The sequence below is a fragment of the Xenia sp. Carnegie-2017 genome, unplaced genomic scaffold (assembly GCF_021976095.1).
Source record: "Xenia sp. Carnegie-2017 unplaced genomic scaffold, XeniaSp_v1 HiC_scaffold_22, whole genome shotgun sequence".
NCBI classification, from domain to species: Eukaryota; Metazoa; Cnidaria; class Anthozoa; order Malacalcyonacea; family Xeniidae; genus Xenia; species Xenia sp. Carnegie-2017.
Window position 1 is genome coordinate 427,109 of NW_025813485.1, and position 26,028 is coordinate 453,136.

General features: G+C 33.2%; 3 protein-coding genes and 1 long non-coding RNA gene across 9 annotated transcripts; 2 read left to right on the forward strand and 2 right to left on the reverse strand.

The window, feature by feature from the left end:
- Nucleotides 1-175: 175 nt before the first annotated feature.
- Nucleotides 176-10,893, reverse strand: LOC124446452 (autophagy-related protein 16-1-like). 5 transcript variants are annotated; one of them, XM_046997305.1, is made up of 21 exons: nt 10,587-10,893; nt 10,063-10,142; nt 9,953-9,990; nt 9,652-9,763; nt 6,345-6,418; nt 6,022-6,112; nt 5,854-5,943; nt 5,581-5,651; nt 5,423-5,491; nt 4,654-4,750; nt 4,265-4,364; nt 3,789-3,862; nt 3,544-3,615; nt 3,330-3,450; nt 3,198-3,258; nt 2,075-2,128; nt 1,854-1,918; nt 1,659-1,743; nt 1,204-1,251; nt 702-800; nt 176-509 (listed from the first exon to the last, which is right to left on the reverse strand). In XM_046997305.1, the coding sequence occupies exons 1-21, from the start codon at nt 10,678-10,680 to the stop codon at nt 416-418; spliced, it is 1,689 nt and encodes a 562-aa protein (XP_046853261.1). In that variant the 5' UTR covers nt 10,681-10,893; the 3' UTR covers nt 176-415. The 5 variants fall into 5 exon arrangements, with proteins under 5 accessions (XP_046853261.1, XP_046853260.1, XP_046853262.1 ...); XM_046997304.1 differs by having other exon boundaries at nt 9,652-9,769; XM_046997306.1 differs by having other exon boundaries at nt 9,652-9,751; nt 10,587-10,891.
- Nucleotides 10,894-10,959: 66 nt separating this feature from the next.
- Nucleotides 10,960-15,179, forward strand: LOC124446453 (glycerol-3-phosphate phosphatase-like). The gene is made up of 9 exons (XM_046997309.1): nt 10,960-11,101; nt 11,331-11,398; nt 11,512-11,604; nt 12,211-12,351; nt 13,329-13,388; nt 13,463-13,610; nt 13,944-14,043; nt 14,673-14,714; nt 14,811-15,179. The coding sequence occupies exons 1-9, from the start codon at nt 11,017-11,019 to the stop codon at nt 14,986-14,988; spliced, it is 915 nt and encodes a 304-aa protein (XP_046853265.1). The 5' UTR covers nt 10,960-11,016; the 3' UTR covers nt 14,989-15,179.
- A 440-nt stretch (nt 15,180-15,619) lies between these two features.
- On the forward strand, nt 15,620-21,028 carry LOC124447539. Its single transcript, XR_006948747.1, has 3 exons — nt 15,620-16,049; nt 17,001-17,161; nt 20,691-21,028. It is a non-coding gene; the product is annotated as an uncharacterized LOC124447539 (long non-coding RNA).
- LOC124447538 (POU domain, class 4, transcription factor 3-like) lies at nt 20,765-25,085 on the reverse strand. 2 transcript variants are annotated; one of them, XM_046998502.1, is made up of 4 exons: nt 23,776-25,085; nt 22,506-22,618; nt 22,372-22,401; nt 20,765-22,271 (listed from the first exon to the last, which is right to left on the reverse strand). In XM_046998502.1, the coding sequence occupies exons 1-4, from the start codon at nt 23,807-23,809 to the stop codon at nt 21,465-21,467; spliced, it is 984 nt and encodes a 327-aa protein (XP_046854458.1). In that variant the 5' UTR covers nt 23,810-25,085; the 3' UTR covers nt 20,765-21,464. The 2 variants fall into 2 exon arrangements, with proteins under 2 accessions (XP_046854458.1, XP_046854457.1); XM_046998501.1 differs by lacking the exon at nt 23,776-25,085 and having other exon boundaries at nt 22,506-23,205.
- Between the last annotated feature and the right edge of the window lie 943 nt (nt 25,086-26,028).

The following is a 26,028-nucleotide window of genomic DNA, read 5'->3' on the forward strand; positions in this document are numbered from 1 at the left end:
AATTAAAGTCAGTCTAGTCTGGTAACTTTCACACCTTATGATCAAGGTAGAATTCATGGTTTTGTTTCTTAAGAGGGTTTTTCATCTGAGGTGGGGGTGACGTTAGGAGCTTAGATTTGTGCACAAGTGCAGTTTTAGTGCACAAACACAAATGAAGAAATCAATCGCATAAAAGTATGTATCATAGGTCATTTCATATTATTTTGAAAAATTTTCATTTCTAGGTGCTATCACATCAATTTGCAAAATATCATACACAATTGCTAAAACGTTATTTCCACTTTTAGGAGTTCTACTTTTCACTGTTAACTCTTCAAAAACTAGACGTATCAAAAAAGTTTCACGAGACATTCTTCGCTGTTTGTGAGAGATTGAATATAGTAATGTTTGGTTGAATGCAAAACGAGTGTATGGATTACATGGATGACCATACTATGACTTGTTTATTTCTGTCACAGCTTACAAAAGAACGTCCATCAGGATGCCAACCACAACATACAACTGCAGCACTGTAAAATCAAACACATAGAAGAACATGCAGGTTTGAAATGTCAACATAACTAAGAAATGACTTTTGCACTTTTTAAATCGTTGAAAACTAACTTGCAAATGACTAAAATATTCGTTAACTTTTCAAATACTTTAGATAGAAACATATGCTGAGAATGATATGAGCACAAATATGAAATATTTATTCTTACCCATTACTTTTTAACACTTTCTCTGTCTTCAATGTTGTTGTGTCCCATATAAAAATACTACCATCTTGTGAACCACAAGCTGCATAATTACCATCTGCACTGTAAGTAGATCACAGCGAAAAAACAACAACATTAAGTTATAACAATGAGTTAAATTTTGTTCAGTATATTTAGTAACAGCTTCATCACTGTGCGTCTGCGCAAACAGCATATCATAAAACATGAATAACCATTAGCCCTGAGCTTATAAGCAAAATGTGCTCCCAAACAAGTGTTCTAAAAAATTAATACTTCATTATATTCAAAATACTCGGATATTTTATACGAGGAGCTATAAATCGGAGAGTTTATAATGAAAAGTTTAATGAATGACTTTTTAAGTGAAAAAATTAACTTATCGTACAATTAACGTATGTACATCTATAGTAAGAATTAAAAAACTTCAACAATAAATTAATATCCTAAAGAAATAAAGAAAACAAATATTTTTTATCAATTATACCTAAAACAGGCTCTCGTGCAATCTGTAGCTATTTTTAAACCATCCGCACTAGAGAAAGAAAATAAATCAGAGAGTTGTGATTTGCATGTCACCATAATGTCATAGTGTGCATGAGTGGATCTAAGTGAATACGTTAAGATAACGCAACAGGCTGGACCAAACGTAACTCAACTTTTTTAAACGGCCTTTCCACTTTTTTTTCGCAAACATTGCATAGATTTTAAAGCAAAGACAACTATTTAAACTTGAGATATAATATAGATTCCTATTTATACCAACATACATACATCTACCGTGAGCGATACACGACGCGCTTTTAATTCTTATGGGAAATTTTCAATTTTTTCCCAAGCCCTGATTGTTATTTTTTCACCAACAAAATCACATGATCCAGGCAGTTGCACAGTACAAGAAAAATAGGGTACTCTGGCTTAAAAAAACTGTAATTGAAGTACCTAAGTGTTCCTGACACTTGACTCATTCGAAGATTGATCAGTTTTAAAGCATCTCCTCTTGTTGCAGCAAGTAAAGTATTACGATCTACAACATCAAATTTTCTATTTTCAAAGTGCAATGTAAATGAACACAAGTACAGCCATCAATACTGCGCACCAGAGCCGAAGGGAAGGAACCATTTAAAATTAACTCACCAGGAGAAATAGATAATGATGTGATTCGACCTGACAATACAATCTCATTAGAACTTGTGTCTGACCTTAAACACATAAAAGACGACGGCATGAAATCATCATCGAATATGTTGATTATCCATGAAGAAATAAGTTCAATGAAACGTTTTTTTAACTTGCCATTTGCTACGTTTACTTAAAATTGCAAAAAAAAGCAAAAAAATCAACCCTGACGATGTTACCTTGAATCCCAAAATCGAATTCTCTTATCAAAATGGCCACTGATTATCGTTGTTCTGGAAATAAATTTCACAGAAAGTTGCAAAGGAAATATTAAAAAAAACTCATCAGATGATGACAGTAAACACATTCACACTTCCCAATATTTTACATCTTTTTACGCATTTTCCACAAACATAGGTAATGTGTTAATAACAGAAAATGTAATAGTTATAATCTCTATATGTTTGTAGATGCAGGTTAGTAGAGTCCCGAGTAAGACTGTTGGTGTTGATGTTGACTGACCTTTTGAAAACCTTAGCGGTAGTCATCTTCAGATTGAAATGAAGAATAAACGTCAGGTTTGCCGTATTTGTTATCTGGTTCATACGTCATCGTATTGTGTGTACAGGAAATTTGTGGGTGTTTGAACAATTGTGTATTGTTATCGTGGATTAGTCTAAAGTAATGTGCTCAATTGTTCGTTTGTTTAAAGTTTTGAATAAGTCGTTTGTAAGGTGCCGGTAATTGCTGTGATCTGTTCAGTGGATTTTGTTCCAAGTTGGTATACCAACTTTCTAATGTAAGCCGTTGTCTATAGTCAGTGCTGTAAGTAATGCATTTTGCTGAGTCCCAGTCAAAGTTGTGCTTTGTCAGTCGATGATGTTCTGCAATGTGATTGGTTTTGTCTTGTTTCTTTGCAGCTTGTTTGTGTTCAGTAAGTCTTATGTTTAAGTTCCCGCCAGTTTCCCCGATATAGGAGGCGTGGCAGTCGGAGCAGTTTATTTTGTAAACTGCACCTTGTCGTTCGTTTGGTTGCTATTTGTCCTTGATTACAATCTCATCACTTATAAATAAACATTAAAGAATCTTCAATTTTTAAACATTCCTAAACACCAGTAAAAGGAAAAACTATATTAATTTCAATAAAAAAGCGAGTAAATCTAAACGCATGAAGTTAGCTAGTAAATACATCAAACTTAATTAAGACGCAACGACCACCAACTATGCATCATGTCTCCTCCCCCCACCATCCATTCACTACGCCCCCCCCTCCCCCATACATTCACCAAGCTCTCTCCACCCCTGAATATGCTCTCTCTTTATCAATATTCAACTCTTCCAATACTTCATGTTGATACTTACGAAGCCAAACTTGTTGTCACTAGATCATTGCAACTCGAGCCCGCAAATATAGTACGACTACCTTAAAACAATGAAAGTTTGCTGTACTTGATATTCAAATACTGTAAATCAATTTAAAAATAAGCAACTTACAAGCCCTTGTTTTGAGATCCCAAATTTTCAAAGTGCGATCATGACTTCCAGATACGACTTTCGTTGAATCGAGAAAAAATCGAGCACTTGTTACTTTATTTCCGTGACCAGTCAAAGTGTGCTAAATGTGTTATATTTTTATCTTAAATGGAGTTTTTCTAAAAATAAATTTTTCAGAAAGAGAAATCATTTAACGACCTTATGACTTACTTACTCGTTGTCTACCATCGCCGTAGGTCCAAACTCGACATGCAAAATCATTTGATGAAGCTAAAATTAATTTATCCTGCAGAAAAAAAAATGAATGAAATGATTTTTCTGAAACAAACAAGTTTTCGTATACAGTATCTGCATTTAAGTTTATCAACTAGTTTCTCTGTCATATCTGCCTTCTTTCTTGATTCCACACAAATACACACACATTGTGTTTAGAAATTGCAATAAAATTATTAACTTTACCTGTGAATCAATTTCAATGGACGTAACACCAGCATTACAGCCATAAATCTTAGAAATGACTTCACATGTTTTATCTTATAAACATAAATGATAAACAATTCTCTTCTTAATTCAAAAGAAACAACTGAAATAATAACAAAAGCTCTTTCTAATCTATAACATAATGAAAACTGAAACATGTTGATGGTTATGAGTAGTATACAGTGATGGTTACGATGAAGGTACATTGATGGTTACGATGAAGGTACATTGATGGTTATCATGAAGGTACATTGATGGGTATGATGAAGGTACATTGATGGTTACGATGAAGGTACATTTATGGTTATCATGAAGGTACATTGATGGTTATGATGAAGGTACATTGATGGTTATGATGAAGGTACATTGATGGGTACGTCAATAATGATTACAATGGTTAATTGAGTTATATTAATTATGATGATTGGAATACCCTATGATGATCACTTAGTTACCTATTTTCCATAATTTGACGAGTTTATCTGATCCACCGGTGGCAAAAAATTGTCCGTTGGGAGAAAAACCAACCGTGTTCACTTCGCCATCATGAGCATTCTGAAATAACAAAAAGACGTACATAACATGTTATTTAACAATAATGGTGCAACCTCGATTGTGATTGGCTGGAGTCTAAAGATAATTCTCAACATATTATTCGTAGTTCACAGGTGATAAAAAAAATTTTGTTTCTGATGGATGAAGAATTATTGCAGTTTTACAACAGAAAATAATGCAAATAGAAAATAATTGTTGTCGTATTTACCTTTTTATATCATTCAAAAAGACTACATTTTAAGATAGAATAATAACAAAATAAGAAATAAATGACACAAATAACACTTACCACTTTATGTAAAGGTACCGATGGTATACTTGTAGAAAAACAAAATGAAGGACTAGATAGGTTATCTCCATTGTAGTCAAAAGATGACATCGGTGATCTAAACAAATAAAAATCACAGTTCCCATAAATTTTCATACGTTATAACATGTCTGGTTTCTTCCATTTATTTAAAGTTTTGTCGCTGGTTTTGCACACACACACATTTTCTTCTATTCTTTATTTTGAGCATTTATTTCGTACGTTTTGAAATTTTGACAAAATATCCAACGCGAACTTTATTACCACATTGACGGAACCCATTTACGTATGACATTGAGCAATTTTTCGTTGACATATTTCGTCATCACATCTCTCAGTAAAGAAAATCTTTTGGATGACACATTGAACTTTACAAACTGCACGTTATTGTTGTCAATAATAAATACAGTCTTTGGGATCGATTTCCTGACTGGGATCGTAATCTTTGAACAAATATTATTGCTCAGGAAAAATGCATGCAATATTCATTAAAAATATAATTTATTTAAATAAAATCATTTGTACCAAACGAAAAGTTACAGGCCAAACATTAGGTGCAGCTGATTTTATTTAAATTCATTTTACTTTTAAAAGCTGTTTGACGCATTTTTGCAGGACAATAATATTTATTATTTTTTACAATAATAAACAATTGATTAAATTATAAATTTGTCAAAATCATCGAGATTTCATTTAAGAAGAAGTAAAGAGGTACAAGAATATTCAAACATTGTACGTTGATAAATCCTACCTTGGTGGTAAAGTCACTGGTTCTTTAGCTGCTTCCATTAAATCTCTTCTCAATCTGTCTTGACGAGCTCTAAAACACAACGAAATAAAATTGATTCCTATAAAAACACATGAAATATTGAAAATGCAGGTAAGAAAAAGATAAAATATTTTAAATACTTTGTTTGTTGTTCATTCTCTAAATTCATCGCGTCAGCATCTTTCGCTTTCTTTATCATCCATCTTTCCACCTGAAAATGTATCGTATTTCATTTACCGCAAACCATTTTTTCTTACTGATATAAAAGCAAATGAATTAATAACTGCATGTATGTATGTGAATATGTTAACTTAAGAAAAAAAATCAATTTTAAATGAAGATGTATTTCTCCTCTTGAAGAAAATGAATAAAAATTTTAAAAGATATTCAATAGAAAGCATATTATCACCAACCAACTCTCGATTGTCCTCTTGCACTCTTCCATATTTCATCTCAAGAGAGTTATACGCCAATTGTAGGGCTTGCAATTCATCTTTTAACATCTTTAAAGATCCGTCGTACAAATGTATTATCATCGAGTGAAATACAATGAAGCAGTAAAGACATTCAAGTCTATTTACTTGATTTGTAGCTTCCAGTTCCATAATCGTCGATTCCAATCTCTTTGTTTCTGTTTTCATACATTCAAGATTAATATGTGAATCTTGAAGCCTTGATAAACAAAAAACAACCAATGATACACTTTTAAAGTGATAATTTTGAGCTATCTTCGAAACAGAAAGTTAAAAAGCAAATAAAGTGAAATGATTAAGGCATTTTTGAGAGGAACTAGATTTGTTGTTTTGAGAGGAACCAGTTTTAAATTTTTCAGTCCATGTAATTAATAGTTCTAAAAAAACAATAAAAAGCAAAATATGTTTTGAAGAAAAGAAATAAACCTTACTTTGCTTCTTTAAATGACAAATCGTTGTCTTTCTTTGTAATTGTTTTGTTCAACTCAATCACTTTTTGCGCATTCTAAGAAAACAAATGAATCGATTACACAGTTAGTGACATTGAAGTACAAGATTTTGCTATGGCAGTTAAAAAAACCAAGAGTACATTTACAAAAGGTGCAGTGGTATAGAAGATACAGAGATAAAGAAGATACAGTGATACAGAAGGTGCAGTGGTACAGAAGGTACAGTGGTACAGAAGGTACAGTGATACAGAAGGTACAGTGCTACAGAAGGTACAGAGATAAAGAAGGTGCAGTGGTACAGAAGGTGCAGAGATAAAGAAGGTACAGTGGTACAGAAGGTGCAGAGATAAAGAAGGTACAGTGGTACAGAAGGTGCAGTGATAAAGAAGGTGCAGTGGTACAGAAGGTAGAGATAAAGAATACAGTGGTACAGAAGGTGCAGAGATACAGAAGGTACAGTGGTACAGAAGGTACAGTGGTACAGAAGGTGCAGTGGTACAGAAGGTACAGTGGTACAGAAGGTGCAGTGATAAAGAAGATACAGTGGTACAGAAGGTGCAGTGGTACAGAAGATACAGTGGTACAGAAGGTGCAGTGATACAGAAGATGCAGTGATAAAGAAGATACAGTGTTACAGAAGGTGCAGTGATAAAGAAGGTACAGTGGTACAGAAGGTGCAGTGGTACAGAAGGTTCAGTGGTACAGAAGGTGCAGCGGAACAGAAGGTACAGTGATACAGAAGGTACAGTGGTACAGAAGGTACAGTGGAACAGAAGGTGCAGTGGAACAGAAGGTACAGTGGTACAGAAGGTTCAGTGGTACAGAAGGTTCAGTGGTACAGAAGGTACAGTGGTACAGAAGGTTCAGTGGAACAGAAGGTTCAGTGGTACAGAAGGTACAGTGGTACAGAAGGTGCAGTGAACAGAAGGTGCAGTGAACAGAAGGTGCAGTGGAACAGAAGGTGCAGTGGAACAGAAGGTACAGTAGTACAGAAGGTGCAGTAGTACAGAAGGTGCAGTGGTACAGAAGATACAGTGGTACAGAAGGTTCAGTGGTACAGAAGGTACAGTGGTACAGAAGGTACAGTGGTACAGAAGGTACAGTGGTACAGAAGGTACAGTGGTACAGAAGGTGCAGTGGAACAGAAGGTGCAGTGGTACAGAAGGTGCAGTGGTACAGAAGATACAGTGGTACAGAAGGTGCAGTGGTACAGAAGGTTCAGTGGAACAGAAGGTGCAGTGGAACAGAAGGTGCAGTGGTACAGAAGGTGCAGTGGTACAGAAGATACAGTGGTACAGAAGGTTCAGTGGTACAGAAGGTTCAGTGGTACAGAAGGTGCAGTGGAACAGAAGGTTCAGTGGTACAGAAGGTGCAGTGGAACAGAAGGTTCAGTGGTACAGAAGGTGCAGTGGTACAGAAGGTACAGTGGAACAGAAGGTAGTGGTACAGAAGGTGCAGTGGAACAGAAGGTACAGTGGTACAGAAGGTGCAGTGGTACAGAAGGTGCAGTGGTACAGAAGGTGCAGTGATACAGAAGGTGCAGTGGTACAGAAGGTGCAGTGGTACAGAAGGTGCAGTGGTACAGAAGGTGCAGTGGTACAGAAGGTGCAGTGGTACAGAAGGTGCAGTGGTACAGAAGGTTCAGTGGAACAGAAGGTGCAGTGGTACAGAAGGTACAGTGGTACAGAAGGTTCAGTGGTACAGAAGGTTCAGTGGTACAGAAGGTGCAGTGGTACAGAAGGTTCAGTGGTACAGAAGGTTCAGTGGTACAGAAGGTGCAGTGGTACAGAAGGTTCAGTGGAACAGAAGGTTCAGTGGTACAGAAGGTTCAGTGGTACAGAAGGTGCAGGGAACAGAAGGTGGTGGTACAGAAGATACAGTGATACAGAAGATACAGTGATACAGAAGGTTCAGTGGTACAGAAGGTGCAGTGGTACAGAAGGTGCAGTGGTACAGAAGGTTCAGTGGAACAGAAGGTGCAGTGGTACAGAAGGTACAGTGGTACAGAAGGTTCAGTGGTACAGAAGGTTCAGTGGTACAGAAGGTGCAGTGGTACAGAAGGTTCAGTGGAACAGAAGGTTCAGTGGTACAGAAGGTTCAGTGGTACAGAAGGTGCAGTGGTACAGAAGGTTCAGTGGAACAGAAGGTTCAGTGGTACAGAAGGTTCAGTGGTACAGAAGGTGCAGTGGAACAGAAGGTACAGTGGTACAGAAGATACAGTGATACAGAAGATACAGTGATACAGAAGGTTCAGTGGTACAGAAGGTGCAGTGGTACAGAAGGTGCAGTGGTACAGAAGGTGCAGTGGAACAGAAGGTACAGTGGTACAGAAGATACAGTGGTACAGAAGGTACAGTGGTACAGAAGGTGCAGTGGTACAGAAGGTGCAGTGGTACAGAAGATGCAGTGATAAAGAAGGTACAGTGGTACAGAAGGTGCAGTGGTACAGAAGGTGCAGTAGTACAGAAGGTACAGTGGTGTAGAAGGTGCAATGGTACAGAAGATACAGTGGAACAGAAGGTGCAGTGGTACAGTGGTACAGAAGATACAGTGGTACAGAAGGTGCAGTAGTACAGAAGGTACAGTGATACAGAAGATACAGTGGAACAGAAGGTGCAGTGGTACAGAAGATACAGTGGAACAGAAGGTGCAGTGGTACAGAAGATGCAGTAGTTCAAAATGTGCAATACAGTGGCACAGAAGATGCAGTGGTATAGAAGATACAGTGGTACAGAGGATGCACTGGTGCAGTTGTACAGAAGGTACATGGGCTGTCCTGATGAACCTTTGAAAGTCAAAATGTGAAATAATAAATTATGTATATATTCATCTGCAATATGCAATTTTATGCATGGAATTGACTTAGACAAGCACATAAATATCACACAGACAACAGTTATGAAAGACTTGAGAAATGTCTGTTATATATAGACATGTGAATGATTTTCAAGGCAGTAAAAATAACATCACAACTTTATATCTTTATTATAGTAAACCTATTGGTCAGTAGACTATAATATCAAAGAGTGGGTATGAAAGTTTTTGTTGTTTTCAGTATGGTTCCTGGATTGACTCAAAGCAGAATGCCTCTGTTTAAAGTTGTAAATAAATTGTTTGTAAGGTGCCTGTATTTGTTGAGATAAGTGATTTGCAACTGATAAACTGGTACTAAATTTGAAACTGGAAGTTTAATAGAAAACAATTTTAAAGAAGATATTTTAAATAAAGTCAAACAAGATATTTTTGATATTATGATGTTGTTGATATTGTTAAACATATAAAATATTACCTCCCCTTTGGTTCGATGTAAGACAGTCAATTCCTCTTGCAGTTTGTAAATCTTTTGCTCAAATGCTTGAACTTTGTCACTGTTGAATGTGCCACTTAAACTATAAGAAAAGCTATTTCTATTTAGCAAAAATAGAAATTTGAAAAAGAAGAGAATATTACCATTCAAGATAGAGTTTCATAACAAAAATATTTGTGAAGACATAAAAACATTTGGAAAATAAAAATAACATCTCAACTATAGTATGTTAGGGTATTGGACTTGAGCATGAAGACTAGATTCGTTGAACATAAAAGAGTACCCTGAAATTGAGGCTCTCTCTTGAAGATCTGCATTTTCCTGGAATCAAACAAGACCATTAATAACAATGAAAAATTAAACATACACTGACATTTCAATAAACAAACTTACCTGTTTCATTTGAAGAGTCTGAATTTCGAGTTGAACAATCTTAGATTGAAGAATGTCGGCATTATCAAATAACTTATTATCTGAAGAAAAAAAATTCCTTTATTATCTGAACTATGAAGAAAAATTCCATGAAATGTTTTTCTGTGTCATATTTATTTCTGTGTGAAATACTTTTTCTACTTATTTTTAATGTACATGATGAAATTTTCATTGCAAATAGTAAAAAACCTTTGAAATATATTTGATGAAAAGAAACTTGTTTTATTATTTATATTTGCTGAAACGTCACTAACATTTTGAATATTTCGTAGTAATAGATAGAAAGTGTACACAAATCTTATAGAATACATTTCTACTCTCCAGTCACTACTGAAATGATAAAAGCATTGTGTGTTTTGTTTGGGAGGAAACAAGAATACCATAAAAATTAAATAAACTATATACAATCATAAATCATCATGATAGAGATACGAGATTACAGTTTTACACGACATAAATGATAAAACAAATCAATATAAACCTACGAGACTTTATGAGATCTTTAAAAGACAAGAATTCCAGCCGATCTCTGCGCTCTAAACGTTGAAGTAATTCCAATTTCCAATAATTTGACGCCATTTCACCTTTGATTCATTTAACTTGAGCTGACTCAGCATTTTCCTTAAACCATCGAGGAGAATGACATAAATCGTATAGTGGCCAAAGTCAAACAGAAAAAATTTTTTAAAATGTTGTTTTGTGTTTTTTTGTTATTGTATGGTTCTTGACTTTCCTGACTGCTGGTTTTATGACAGCACAGTTTGTACGTCACATGAAGAGATGTACGATGTTCAACGTCGTTTTACGAAATATCATTGTCGTAGATGGAAAATGTGCAGAAAAACATTTGTATACTTTGCGTATTTTTTTTATTTGCTATTAAAATAAATTTTTTAAACCAAATAACAATTTACAATGACATCTTTCCCTGTACTGCTTAATAAAGAGAACATTGGTGAATTTCTGGCATCCAACGATACATTTATGTTTGATTGTGATGGTAAAATATCATTATTTGTAATGTTGGCCGGCCAGGCCAGATACTAAAATTTGGTGAAATGTCCTTTGATGCCAAATTCACAAACAGACCCAATTTGTTCGATTTTATTGCATGTTTTCATATAGAACGTGCTTAAATATGTTATTTTATCGATCATGAACAATGTATGTATGATTGTATGAAACTCTGAATGATGTTCATTTTTTCTTTCCATCACTTTTTCCTGCAGGAGTTCTTTGGAAACAAAATAATATTGTTCATTATGTACCAGAACTCATCAAACATCTTCGTCAACTGGTAATTAACTTTTGCAGCAAATGAAGACTATTCTGAAATATTAATAAAGCATTTATCTTCATGTTTGTGAATGTGAATATAAATATAGATAAAGCATTTATCTTCATTTTAAGGGAAAGAGAGTATTTTTTATATCAAACAATAACACAAAATCCAGAAGACAGTATCTTGAAAAGTTTTCTCGTCTAGAGATTGAAGCAAAAGAGGTATTCTTTGCTCACAAATTTTAGTAACTTAAATTAAATCACATCACTATTTCTTATGCAAAAATTTCAACTTGAAGGAAGTGTCATGTTAACCAACTATTTTATTCTTTTTCATCCCTATGTAAATGTCTTTATGGCCATGATTTTACTTCTCAATTTTCAGCTGATCTTTGAAATTATTTCTTTAATACTGCTTCCTTTGATCTTGTATCCAGATTATCTTTTCATCTTTTCAACTACCATCCTTTAATGATCTTCTTCTTAATACAAGTTTGACTTGTTCACATTTTTTCTCAACTAGTGGCTTTAGCAGTAGAGTTCGTTTTGTTAAAGTCCATTTCCACAATTTTTGTCATTCTTCTTTTCCAACTACCTTTATCGCCATTTTAGTAATTTTAAGCTCTAATATTACCTCTATTTTACTTAACTGCTATTTTTAGCTCTTTAAACCTTCAATACGAAGCTAGTTTAAATCTTTTGCATGTTCAAGTCTTTTCATTCAATCATTCTAATTTGTAAATTGACGTCTTCATTATTATTGATGTATAAATGGACCAATCATTCTAAAATAGAAATTTTGACTGCAAAATTCTCTTATATTTTAAGGATGAAATTTATCCATCTAGTTATGCGGCTGCATATTATATCAAGTATGTCGCAAAATTGTGTGGTAAGGTGTACGTTCTTGGGGCACCTGGTTTAGTTGAAGAACTGGTGAATGAAAATATCAAACATATTGGATCTGGGGTAGTTATGTTTACAATATAACTTAACATTGATTTACGTTTTCCTCCTTTTCTACATGCTGCTTTCTTAGCGCTCTAGTTCAAGAAATTTATGAGAAAAACACACTATGCCATATTTAAGTATAATTAACTAGGAGTTACTATCGCAAGGGGAAGTGCCACCCCATCCCTCCCCCACTTTTAAGCAAAAAATTGCACGGTACAGTCGCATCCCTTAGAACCAACTCTTTGTGTTCAGCAATCTAGGTGGTTTCATATGTATGGTAACGATGGATGATTTGAATGATAGGTAAAGAAATTCTACATGTGTGTTCCTCTAACTTTTACATTGCGTTGGCTAGGTTTATTTCGTTATGTTTAGAGGTTTCTTTCTATCTAAAGGCCCGTTCACACGATCCCATATGTCGGATCTGATTGTTTCGGTAGTTTCTTGTTCAGACGGTCCGATATTTTTTCATATTCGTTTAGATGTTTATAGTCGTTTGAAAAGCCATTTCTGTTATCCAGTACATTTATCGCTATGTTTTTCGTATTTTTGTTCTTGTTTCCAAGTCCTTCAAATCTATGAAATCTGGCCAATAGGCTTCCTTTGATCTTGTCGGATGAAAATAGAGCATTGACGCATTCATATTTTAGATTGACGGATCCGACTGTCGGAGGCTAACTTTATATGTGTTCAGGATCCAACAAATTGGATCGTGTGAACGGGCCTTAACAACGTGCCATCGCAAGCACTGTTGACCTTATACGGAGTAAGTGCAAACAAAGGCACGCGTTCTGAAAGTTGACGGTTGACTTTCGGCAAAAATCTCCTAATCTTAACTGATCATTTAATAAGACATATGTTTGATGGTGATTACATTTCTTTAATTTATTGTTCATGCAAGGCGTCGTTTCTACTGTTATCAGTCAATTCATGAAGATCTGAAATGTCTGGACTTTTTTTGTTTGAAATGTTCGTTTTTTCTTTATTTTTAGCCCGATGAAATGAAAGGTTACGATATAGACCTTGTTGGCAGTTATGACTTAGATCCAGAGGTAGAGAGACAGAGTATATTTAGGTTATCAATTATTAGCAAATGTCGTTGATGAATCAGCTTTGAAATCTTTAGGTTAGCTGTGTTCTTCACGGTTTTGACGCCTACTACAGTTACAACAAACTCCATAAAGCTATCAACTATCTGTTGAAAGATTGTGTTCATTTTGTTGCCACTAATAAAGACATGATTTTTCCGACTGACAATGGATTTGTTGCACCTGGTAAATACAATCATTACGAACTCAATAGTTGAGCAATAAACATCTGTTAGCAGCACATTCTTTTGACAACACATAAAACATAGTCATAATAACATCAGGAATGTTTAACGAGAAGGCTAAATGCAATATTGAGTTTGAACGTGTACAAACTTTGACACTAACGAACCTTAACATCATTGAGAGTTATAGAATTTGTATAGGCTAATGATCGAACCTGCATACCAACAATCCTGCATGAACACTAACGAACGTGAACACTATTCAAGTTTAGATTTTATTCACTTGTTATGACATGGAATACTTTTCTTTATAAGATAACCATTTTTTTCCTAGGAACTGGTTGCCTAGTAACAGCGACTGAAATTTCTGCAAAGAGAAAGGCAACTGTAGTTGGAAAACCTGAAACATTATTAATGGAATGTATTAAACATAAGTATGTCTTAATAACATGTTTGTAGATGTAGATTACCCAGGATTGTAGAGTCCTGGAAAGGACCGTTTTCGTTTCGAGAATCTTAGCGGAGATGCCTAACGCCAGGACTCTACTAAGCAGGACGATCTGCATCCACAAACATGAAACGATACTCCGAGGTTCAGACAATTTACTTTATGTGGAAATGATTTGGTAAATCAACATCTTTAGTTATGAATAAAATACAGAAAGAGCATGATGAAAGGAAGTTTGTATCAGTGATGTCGTCAGTTCCATGAGTAAGGTGGAGGATACTTATTTATGCATCCTTTAATTCCTAAGAAACAGTTGATTTCAAAAGAACTTAATACCAAAATACATGCATATATTAATAAAATCCCCTTAGCGGTAGTCATCTTCAGAGTCAAGTGACTTGGTGACCAAGCCGCAAGGGTTTTCAAAACGTCAGTTAACATCGAGACCAACAATCCTTCCCAGGACTCTACTATCCTGGACGATCTACATCTTCAAACATCTGACGATATTCCCTGGTTAAAACCAATTTATTTCAATACAATCCCCCTTACTTATCGAGCTGGTAACCCTACTGGTTTGCAATAAAACAATCTAACACTAAGTTATTCTTTTAGACATGATATTGATCCAGAGAAAACATGCATGATTGGTGATAAGTAAGTTGGATCTAGAAACTACTTTTGATTACTAAATTTCTTACTTTTTAGTAACATTGTGTATGTGTGTATATCTTTGTTATCATGTTTTTCTAGTCTTGATACAGATATTTTATTTGGTAATCGTTGTAATACAACCACACTCTTGGTCCTCACTGGTGTTTCAACATTAGATGATGTTCAACGCGAACAAGAAAACTGTCAGTTTAAAAACATGAAATTACCTCATTTTTACATCAAGAGTGCTACTCATTTATATGACTTGATTAAATAATCTAGCTACATAGCTAAAACTGACAAAGACTAAAAAATAACAAGAATATAATGTAATAGTTAAGAACTAGATGAGATACTGTATACAAAAATGCTCTTTCACACAACGATTAACCCAACAAAATTACTTAAATAATCTAAGTAGCTAGTACTTCATACATGGGACTTATCAATAAAGAACTTCATTTTTCATTAGCGTGATTTTTCATTGCACGAAATATCTTTGCATGCACGTAGCGTTGAATTTTTGTTCATTAGCTAAAATACGTTATCACAATCGTTACAAGCAAGTATTGTTTCTTCAGAAGTCGTGCCGAAAAGATGTGCAATCTTTGTTCTGATAAAGAATAGATTTAAAGTAAGTTGGGATCTATTGGTCAACAACACTATCATATATTATCACAGTAAATACTTGTTTGATTGATCATAATGGTTATGTTCAACCATAAAAAAAGTGTTTCTTCCCAAAAAATTCAATTGTGTCTTTTTATTTGAAATAATATAAAGTATATTTTATATAGCTGGCTTTTATTTATGAAATTATTTTTGTTCGTCGTATATTATTTAATAAAACTTTAACAGATGTAAAGTTAAAAATTCAACGATTTCGCAGGTGGTGTGTGAATCATTTATCGAGAATGGGGGCTGTTTTTCTACACAAAATGTTCCTTTTCGTTTGAATTCCCAGATAACATTTAAAACTTTATTGTATATGCAGGAAATACGTGATGAGCAACATTGTTTTTTATGAACAGCATCGAGTTAAAGGCTTTATCAAGCACTACAACATTGTTTCTCTGGGAGAAATATTTAAACAAAAAACTCATTCGACCAAATCGTCATAAAAACATGCGTTAATTTTTTATAGTTTGAAACTATCGCTAGTCTATAGTCTTAAATAGCTGTCAGAGTATGTTAGAAATTATTCGTCTGCAGCTGGTGATTTGAGAGGCAGTAAAGGATGGAAAACATTTGTTTTTTGAATGATTTTCGGAATGAACTCATACGTTATAGTTATAAAGTTCAACTACACGTCGATGAAGGAAGTTTGTAAAATGACAGGTAAGCCTGTCTCAATGACTTTATTTATCTCTCTAAAGCCAAACAAGGTCCGATAAAAACCTTTACACAAAACTGATATTACAAAAATTTCATCCAAGCATAAGTTGCATGAAACGTAATAACGAATTTTTAGCATTAGTTGTTTATTTCTTGCCACTTGTCGTAAATATCAAGTGGATACAAGAGTACTCAACCCAGGTGACTTTCAGTTCTAAAGTATGGAAAGCAGAAGTTGTTTGTCCGGAGCGATGTCTTTATCAAGACGTGGTTCTTGTATGACCTTGCATACATGACCTTACATGACCTTACATGAACGATGATGTTTTGTAGCAGTCTGAAAACTAAAGGAACTCATTTGTATGAATGGTTGTTTTTTCAAATTAGCCTTCCTATATTTCATCTTTTGTAAGATTTCCTTACTTTGACCCATGGTAAACAGGTTCAGCATTAAAAAGTGTTGTATTCTAGACAAAATCAAAAATTTCTATTTTAAATTGTATCAGAACAATATTATAGCAAAGATAGAATAAAAAATCACGCGGGAAATGTACTGAAATCATGAGAGGGAGATGGGTGTCGAACTATTTGGAGCAAAGTTAAATTTATTTTAGTAAAAGCTTTTTACACAGTTTCAATAAAATGTTTGTACCAGGCAAACTATATGAATATTTCATACAAACACTACATTTTTATACTATGTTTCTTGAGTTGTTATGTTGTAAACGAAATTTACGCAAAGGCTGGACCAATGATTCTCTTACGACGACTTTGGAAAATACGTGGAAGCATGTCAATTAAAGTTTCAGAAGCTACATATAACTACAATATTCCAGTTCACGAATACATGAAACTACGTGTTGTTATAAAAAGTATTTTTATCGTAAATTTTGTAAGTTGTCAACATTCAGTAATGTAAAATTTATCCATTGTATTTTTCATTTAAAAAAATAGATCCATGTAGAAATGGTAGTCCTGAGTTTTCAGACTTCTGCTTTGAAAAACTTGCATCATTAACACTTAAAAAAGTCCTGTGTTTGTATAAAGCTGCTCCATAATGGTGTGACTGACTTTGTCCCTTAAACAACAAGTGTGCCACAAGCAAAAAAATGCAGGTATATATCGCTGTGATTATAATTTTGTGTCTTTTAAAATTACGTTTCAATACATTAAATTTCTATTTTTCAAACACGGTTCTTATAAAAATTTGCTATTTCAATTGCTTGTTCTTCTCAAAATGTAGTTGAAATTTATTTTGTACTGCTATATTTTTCTGTCGTATCGGTCCGTTTGATATGAAATTTTAATTCATCATTTCAATTTCTCTTCGTTTTCCATAAATGTTTGAACACAGTATAAATTATTTGCAACAATTTTTGTCAAAATAGCTTTGAAGCACATAAACATATGTTTATTTGTCTTCTGGCTGTAAAATGTGAACGACTGCTTTGCCCAAAGGAAAACATGGCTATTTTCTCAGAGCAGCTGTACTTGAAGGTAAATTTTAGCACACATTCATTAAAGCCTACATACTTATAAAGTAACTATTGGCATCTGTAACACACACGAAATTGTATATAATTTCACTGAACATGAAAATTTGTCTCAAATCAACTAGTTGTAATTGCTTCCTTGTCTTTGCCGAACTGCTTTCTGTAGTTTGTTGCAGATTAAAAACATGAAGGACGGTGAAAGGAGGTCTTTAGAATCATAAAAAATTAGCAAATGTTTGTCTTCAACATGAGAAAGTTAACTCGTTTCCTACTGATTGTGCTACTTATTAGAAATCAAACAATCATGTCAAAGATATTGACGCCCTGTCTGTCATATTTTGTTTAAAGCATTTACAAACCAATCATCTTAACACTGTGTTCGCTAAAAAAATATACAGGTACCGACATTGCTTAAAAGCGTTTTTCAATTTTTCAAAGCTCAATCTTTCTTTTTATATTTGTGTAAAAGCATCAAGAAAAACACTTTCATGAAAAACTCATAATTGTAAACATCATATTTTAAAGCAACTGAGTATTTTATCACTCCATATCACAAATTCTTTTTCAAAATGAAGCAATATAATTTCTCTCCGGAGACGGAATTAGCTTAATTTAGGTCAAGTTTACCGTACGTAGAGTGCTCTTCCTTGATGAAAATGATAAATTGCGTCTGTGTTTTAATTACAACAAATTCATACATTGTACACAGATATTTTCTTTAGCACAGATAGTTTGATAAAAATATTTGTATTTGTCAAGAAAACTGTAATTACATCATGTTTTCAGCGGTTTTGAAGTTTTTGCCAGCAGAATACACCTGCCAGTAGAAATAACCTCAAACGTTTTATACATCTACCACAATTGTTCAATTTCGTGCAATTGAAATATCTGGAATGATAAAGATATTTTTTTGTTGTTCGTGCAAATCGTTTGACAAGCAGCATTGAAATATTTTTATCTGCACAGTGTATGTGTGAAAACTTTAAAACCGTATGATTAAAAATTTGTTATTTTGAACGAAACAACAAGATCAGTACACCGATTATGAAAAACCTAAAAAACACAACTTATAATTTGATAAATTGGCCTATTATTACTAACAACTAGTCGTAGCTATTTATTGAATGTGATGCTGAAATTAGGTTTTTGCCGATGAATCAGCGAACATTTTTGAAAAGATTTTCGTCAGTTTTAAAGAAACATTTAAAAGCAGACAAACACCAAGTGTTGCTGAATCATGTAATAGAAAAGTATGTTGAAGTAAATTTAAAGCTCAAAATTAAATTAATGGTTTTGAATGTGCTATGTGAGTATAATTTAACCAAGGTTTTGGTACAAACCGGTTACAAGTTTTTATATGGCTGCGATTTTGAATTTGTTTTTTACACTGCATACCGAGGTTCTATGCAGAGTAATATAAATAAAAACATATGTCATTTGAGTGACTTTTTGTTAAACGATAATTGATATTAGCTAATTATTATCGAAGCTTTCAAAGAAAATTAGGATGGCAGATTTTTGAGAACTCAAACACCTAAAACAGTACTCTAGAATCCAGATTTCACTGATTGACAAATAATTTATATATTTTGTTCTTTGGCGTTAAATCATTGAGATCATTGCATGCTTAATGTTCTGTTATTGCTTCAGCTACATAGACTTGTACAGCTATATGTGGAAAAATTCACACATGATTGCCGGTATTTCAATGAAACATATTTTTGAATGATAAGAGATTGCCGCTGCCAACAATGTGGCAAAAACTATAACTGGTATAATTAGGAAGAGCGATGAATTTGCATTTGAAAGTCAAACATGACGACTACATGGAGCAAGCTCAGAGTGTCATTAAAGTATTGTCTCATCGAGCCTAATGAAAATACGAAAATACATACTGAATACAAGCTCCTTATGCAGTATAACTATTGCTAACTATTGAAAAGCATTAGTTATATAATTGCATTATGTTTACACTTGCACAGTTCTGTAATTTATTCAGCCTATAATTTCACTTTGCAAAGAGAGATATGCATGTTCATATTTGATTTCATGTTTGTCAGACTTTTATTATAAATACCAAATGAATCTATATATATTAAAGAAAAATACTCTGTAGAATTTTATAAGCAGTTGATGACTTTGTGAATAAGTACATGAAAACAGAATATGAGTAAAGGGAAAAGCTGTAATGTTTTACACAGCAAGAGTGCTAAAGAACAATTTCCTTAACTGAAAAGGTAATTAATTGTCATCTGCTCACTCAGTTCATGCTCCAAAATCTTTTTGACAGAGAAAATGAAGCACCGTCTGTGGTCTGAAAAGTTTACATATATGACAGCTTGTGTTTCCAAGACAAAATTTGTGTCTTACTTCGCGTCACAAAATCTAGCAAAGATAAAACAGCACTATTGGCAAATATTATGAAACTCTCAAGTAATAAAGACTTGTCTGAACCCTTGAAAAATCACTCGACATCGGCTGATTTGTGCATTAAATATGAATAACTCAACGTTTTAAATTAGCTGTCTCTCGATGCATTATTTATGTGATAAAATGTCTAAATTATGTTGATATAGTTTCATTTTCCACACGTTGCAAAAAGCACGCATACACGCCATCATCTCGAATGAAATATTTGCCATAATAATTTATCATTTTGACAATGTTATTATGCAGAAATTTAGAAGATCTTTGCGTTTTAATAAACTCTAAATTTATATGTGTATAAGCAAGTTATTGATTGTTATTGCCATAGCACAATATTTCATTTATTATCTGCGATAAAACTCCTTTGACTAAAATCAAATTCGTACACAAATAGTTAGTGTGGCTAGGGAACAAACACAGGGATCATTTCGTGTTCTTAAATGGAAGAAAATTATAATTTGATGTGTTGTATAACTATGAGTCGAAAATATTTTTAAGTATCAAAATATAAAAATGTACAATTTTATTCAAGAGAAAAAGTCAAAATTAAAGAGAATAAAGGTACTTGGACAAATGAGAAGTGTTTTGTCAACCGTATGTTAAATATTCTATTATTAAAGTTAGAAAGGAGAAAATATACATGGCTTAAACTATCGTAGTTAATAAAGTATGTAGAAATGTAGAAATGTAGAAGCTTATATTCTATATAATCGTGTTTTTTTAGTTTTTAGAGCTTTTGATATCAAGAAGCTCTTTTAGAAAGATGCCTTTTGACGAAGATAATTGAAATATGTCACATTTAAAAACGTAGTTGAATAAAATTATATTTATATTTCTCTTCGTATTTCTACTACAATATCTAACATTCACAATATTTACATTATATAATTTGAACATACGCATATTAACATAGTAGATGCTATTATATCATAGTTTTCCAAGCAACAGACTGAATAGAGGTTATTTTATTAATTTGCAAAATTTTCGGCTTACTCAATTAAATCTACAAATATCCGTAAAAATTGTAAAATATATTAAAATATAACAGGATATTTCATTTAACGGCGATAATTCACAATAATTGACAATGGATGTCATTTGATGACCTCACATCGACATAAACTCATTTTACTTGCATGCCATGGCGTTTCTTTCACACAGATGTTGAATTATCAACCCAGGTGAAAACACAGCAATCAAAATTATAATATTTTTACAAACAAACTGAAGCCGTTTTGACGAGAATTTTTGAGATGAATGATTTAAGAACACATTTTCAAACGTCGTGACGACATTTATCGCGTTTATAGAAAATATCAGAAGTCGATAAGATCAAAGATGTAATTTCATCTTATTATTTTCAATTCTATTTGTCTTGAGCAATGAAACTTTATTCACGATGTTAACCTTGCTTTTTCAAAATCGTATTTATCGCTTATCTCGTAATCATCGCTTTCATTGACAACTTTACTGTCATCAAAACAGAATTTCTTTCATTTTAATGGACCGAAAATTTCATTCTTTTCTTCTTTTGTCTCTGATTGCAAAACCAAACACGAACGACATTCTTCGATAAATCGAGTTTGTCGGCTATGGAAGAAATTTTATCGCTTGATGGTCTTGCGTTCATAGCAAAATATGCTTCAAGCGATCTCTTTTCTGCTGCACCGATAGATGTCCTTTTACGTTTCTTTTCAGAGTTAGGTAGAAATTCACTTTTATAATTTTTACTACGATACGCTTTCTCCGCCTCTTCAAGCCACGCGGTGAGAACAGGTTTAAGAGCCATCATGTTGTTGTGACTTAGTGTCAGAGACTCAAAACGACATATCGTTGACTGGCTCAGTGATCCAACACCAGCAAGTTTTAAATTCGCTAAAGCGGCTCCGACATCAGCTTGCGTTACACCAAGTTTAATACGGCGTTGTTTAAAACGTTCGGCAAACCATTCTAGTTCTCTTGGATTCATGTCTTCTGTTGGTGGGCTCATCGCGGCATGAAAAACATGATGAGACGGTTGGGTTGATAAAGATGGCGATCCACTGTTTTCAAACGCTTTCTCAAATGTTTTATCAAAGTTCTCTGACACTGAAGGTTGCAGAGATGCCGATATCTGGTCCAATATATCGTGTGGATCGTATTGATTTGTATCTTGTCCATGACTGGAATGTAGTCCATGAATCCCTATATAGCTGGCTGATTTAGAAGAAGCTGGACTCTTTGTAAGATATTTTGTTGGGTCTAAAGTTTGTGATGCGGCCAAGAGATGTGGGTCATCAAAATTGTCGAAAACATTTGAAGGAATCTACATATAAATGAACAAGAATTTTTGTGAAGTTTTGAATTAAGTAGTTGATATCATCGTAAAGAACAAGGACTAGCAACATGTTAAATTTTGTACTTACCAAACTTTGAGATCTTGATGAAAACGTAAGCTGAAAAGAAATAAAATGATAAAGGTAGGTTTCAAACATGATATAATATGTTTCAAATAAATATGTTATATTTGTTCAAGTTTAAATTTAACGAAATATTTTACCGAATTTGATCCACGATATGACGGGATCCAACTCGCTTCATTTACGCTTTGTGAAGCACTTAACACAGCAGTATTGGAGTAAGGAATACCATTGGATGTTGTTCCCAATCGTCCTAAAGGCGGACTAAAGTTCTTATTAAGTAATGTTTCTCGGTTCATCTTGCACAACTGTCACAGAGAAGTTATGCCGTCTCTCATGTCGTGCATAATGTTTTTGAATGCAAGCGAACCGCTCATAAAGGAAGACACAATCATTATCATTGTGTTAACAATATTCCAACTGCACCTGTTCACCTGCATTTGCGCATGCGTTGCAGGACTGACACGCATGCGTGAAAAATGGCAGGTGAAAGAAAGGCTAAACTAATGCTGGACGGTCTCTTGCTGACGCTAACCTTACAAGCTTGATTGGACAACATCTGCTAGCTATGTCGACAAAATAATAACAAGAAAAAGCACTCTACTATATCTAATTTAAGCATTTTCAAACAATCAGGTTTATATGACAAGTAAAAAACGTAAAAATACCGTTCAGTGTCAGATAAATTCATGACATAAACACTCACTAGCAAAACACTTGCTTTGACTCACGCTGTTGTACACTGTATTGAAGTCTGCGATAATTATTGATCAAATTGAAATTCATTAGCGCAAGGATTAAGAAAATTCTTATATGAATGAGAAACAAGAGAAAACAATGCCTTGTTTGAAACAATTAACATGAATGTTAACAGGGCACGTGTGTCCGCGTCTCACATTGAAATAAACCAAAAATATTTTTATCTTATTTTATTTTATTTTATGTAAAGCAAAATATCGTAATCAGAAATGTCAGTATTGTTGAAAGAACGTATTTACTTGAAATTAACAATATTGTCGTGCTAGTTAACAGACATGCAACATTAAAGATCCAAGAAATTGATAAAAAATATTGTCTATCTTGACAATGAATAAGAACAACTTTTATACAGGACAAAATTATGGCACAATCCAAAAAGAGTTTCCTAAATAAGTTCAAAAGCTGGAAGCGAAGTTACTAAAACTAAAATTCAAAAAATTTCTTCGATTTTGTAATGAAGGATGATAATGTTGACTTGTCTATCTGACCAAACTAAATTACTATATGTCACTACTTTACCATCAGTGAATGAAAGATGAAGAATCAACATTAAGCTTGAAAATTTTTTTTATTCAATCACTACTGTAAAAAGAGGATAATTATAGAGAATATAGTAAAATCGAAATCGATTGATTTTTTGATCTATTCTACCTTTTCTAGGACAAAACTTTTTTTCAAAGCTCATATTTGACGGAGGAAAATTCGTTTTGAATTGATTTTGAAACTAAGTGAAGAGATCAGAGCAGCCATAGAAACTCACTTCAAATTAACTATCGACACAAAGGTTTGCTTCAGTTGGTTTAAAACCACAGAACCACAACATTACATCAAAATTATCCTCCTTCCAGTTGTTGACAGCATCTTCGTTAGGGTAAAACCATAAATGAGATGAATTTTTGTCATGTTGCTTTTAATATAAGACCGAGCTTATCAAGAATTAATATGACATTAAATATGAACGAGCATGTTGTTAAACATAGTGTTACAAGCATTTTTCTACTAATATGCATGCCTTTATATGAATTGTCTTTCGCATTTTACTATGATAATCAATAGTATTTTTTGAAAATATCTTAGCTAAGAACAGCTACAACTGTGACTTCTTGTTACGAAAACGAGATCAAAAACAATTTTAAGTCAAAAAGACACAAATATTTTCATGCACTTGTAGTTCCATCGTTGATATTATTTATTTATCTGAATCTTGTTGCTTATGCAAAAATATTTAAGACAAAGAAAACCACAAGCTGATTACCAGAAGCATTGTTGTATTCATGCAACACAATTGAAAGTGACAAGAAAATTCCTTTTAGTTTCCAACATAAGTTGTATCTTAATACAATACTTGTATAATATTGCACACATGATTTATCGTGTTTATGAGATTTAATCATTGGAATATTTTAATTCGAACTTGCAATTTGAAGAGAAAAAGAGAATATAACAATGTTACATTATCAAAATATGTGTACATTTTCTGTTTGTTTTGACGACGTATAGATTATAAATTATGAATCCTTTTAAAAGTCCATTGGAGCAATGTTCACTGGTTTGTGCGGAAATTTTTCACATATCCTTTCATGTAAACACAAGGAAGCTTTAACAGTTTTTGTAAATCGCCATGAATGCATCTTGATAAAAATATCTAAGTATGCTTTGATGTTCCTATATTTTAATTATTTTTCAGTCATGTACTCAAAGCAATATAAAAATTAAAATAATTTTCAAAGTTTCCTCTACACCTGGTCTTTATCTCATGAATCTAAATATCGCCAAGCTGACAAAGTCACTTTTACTTAAGTCTTTATAAAATTTTTCAATGTTATGGGTCAGAACCAGCTGAACGTTGAAATGAGCTACGTAAAAAATTGCTTTATAAGCAATCGCATTAAACTTCGACACCTCTTTCAATATCGCTACAACAACAGAAGAGACATAAAATGAAATCGTCAAATATATTTGGTAACTCAAAAAATCGTAAAAGAAAATCAGTAGAATTTTTCGTACGTGTAATCGAAAATGTGTTCCATCGAAAAATAAGATATAGTTTATGAAAGCACAGCGGGAATTAACGCATGCTTTCCTTGATGTTAAAATGGATGTGAAAATGAGGCTGGTACCAGCGGTTTACGACACTACTAAACAGCAGGTGGCGCCATATTTTTGTTTCTATATATATATATATATTAACTATCTGGCGATCTTTGTCTCATACTTTTATAAAAATCACGTTTTGCTGAAGGTTGAAATTTTGGAGAGATAAAAAGTTATAAGTATGTAGTGTGTATAACTTGATGAGAAACAAAAAAATTATTTAAGAAATACAACATTAAACAATAGCAGCAATATAAGAAATAAGTCAAGTCAGGATGTGTGTTATAATTATTTTTGCATGTATTGTGTTCAATAGCAACATCAACAGCGAATTATTTTGATAAAATGTCGTTAATAAACTCCAGTGAAACTGTTTTGATGAAATAATAAATTTTGAAGAAAATGTAACTCGTCTAAAGCTATAAAACGAGTAATTTTAAAACATAATCAACTGAAATAGAAGTGTCTGTCATTGTATATAAAAATTCATCGCACTCTATAGTGTCTTCTATGAAACAAAATTTATGTAACATTAGCTTTATGCGTAATATTTCGAAACATTTCTAGAATTACTGACTATTTACACTACTCGAACATATTTTATAAATCACAAACCTGTTAGATAATTTGAATTATAAAACCTCCAAACCTAAAAATTTTTTATGAATTTTTTATCTTCGCTTTTAATAATAAGGAATTTATTTAAAGCTCCTTAAATAAAAAGTTATCCGTGTTGATACAGCAGTTCAATTTTCACTCATCAACGATTTGAGAGGAGGGGTTCCAGATACTTCCATGCATTTCACATGG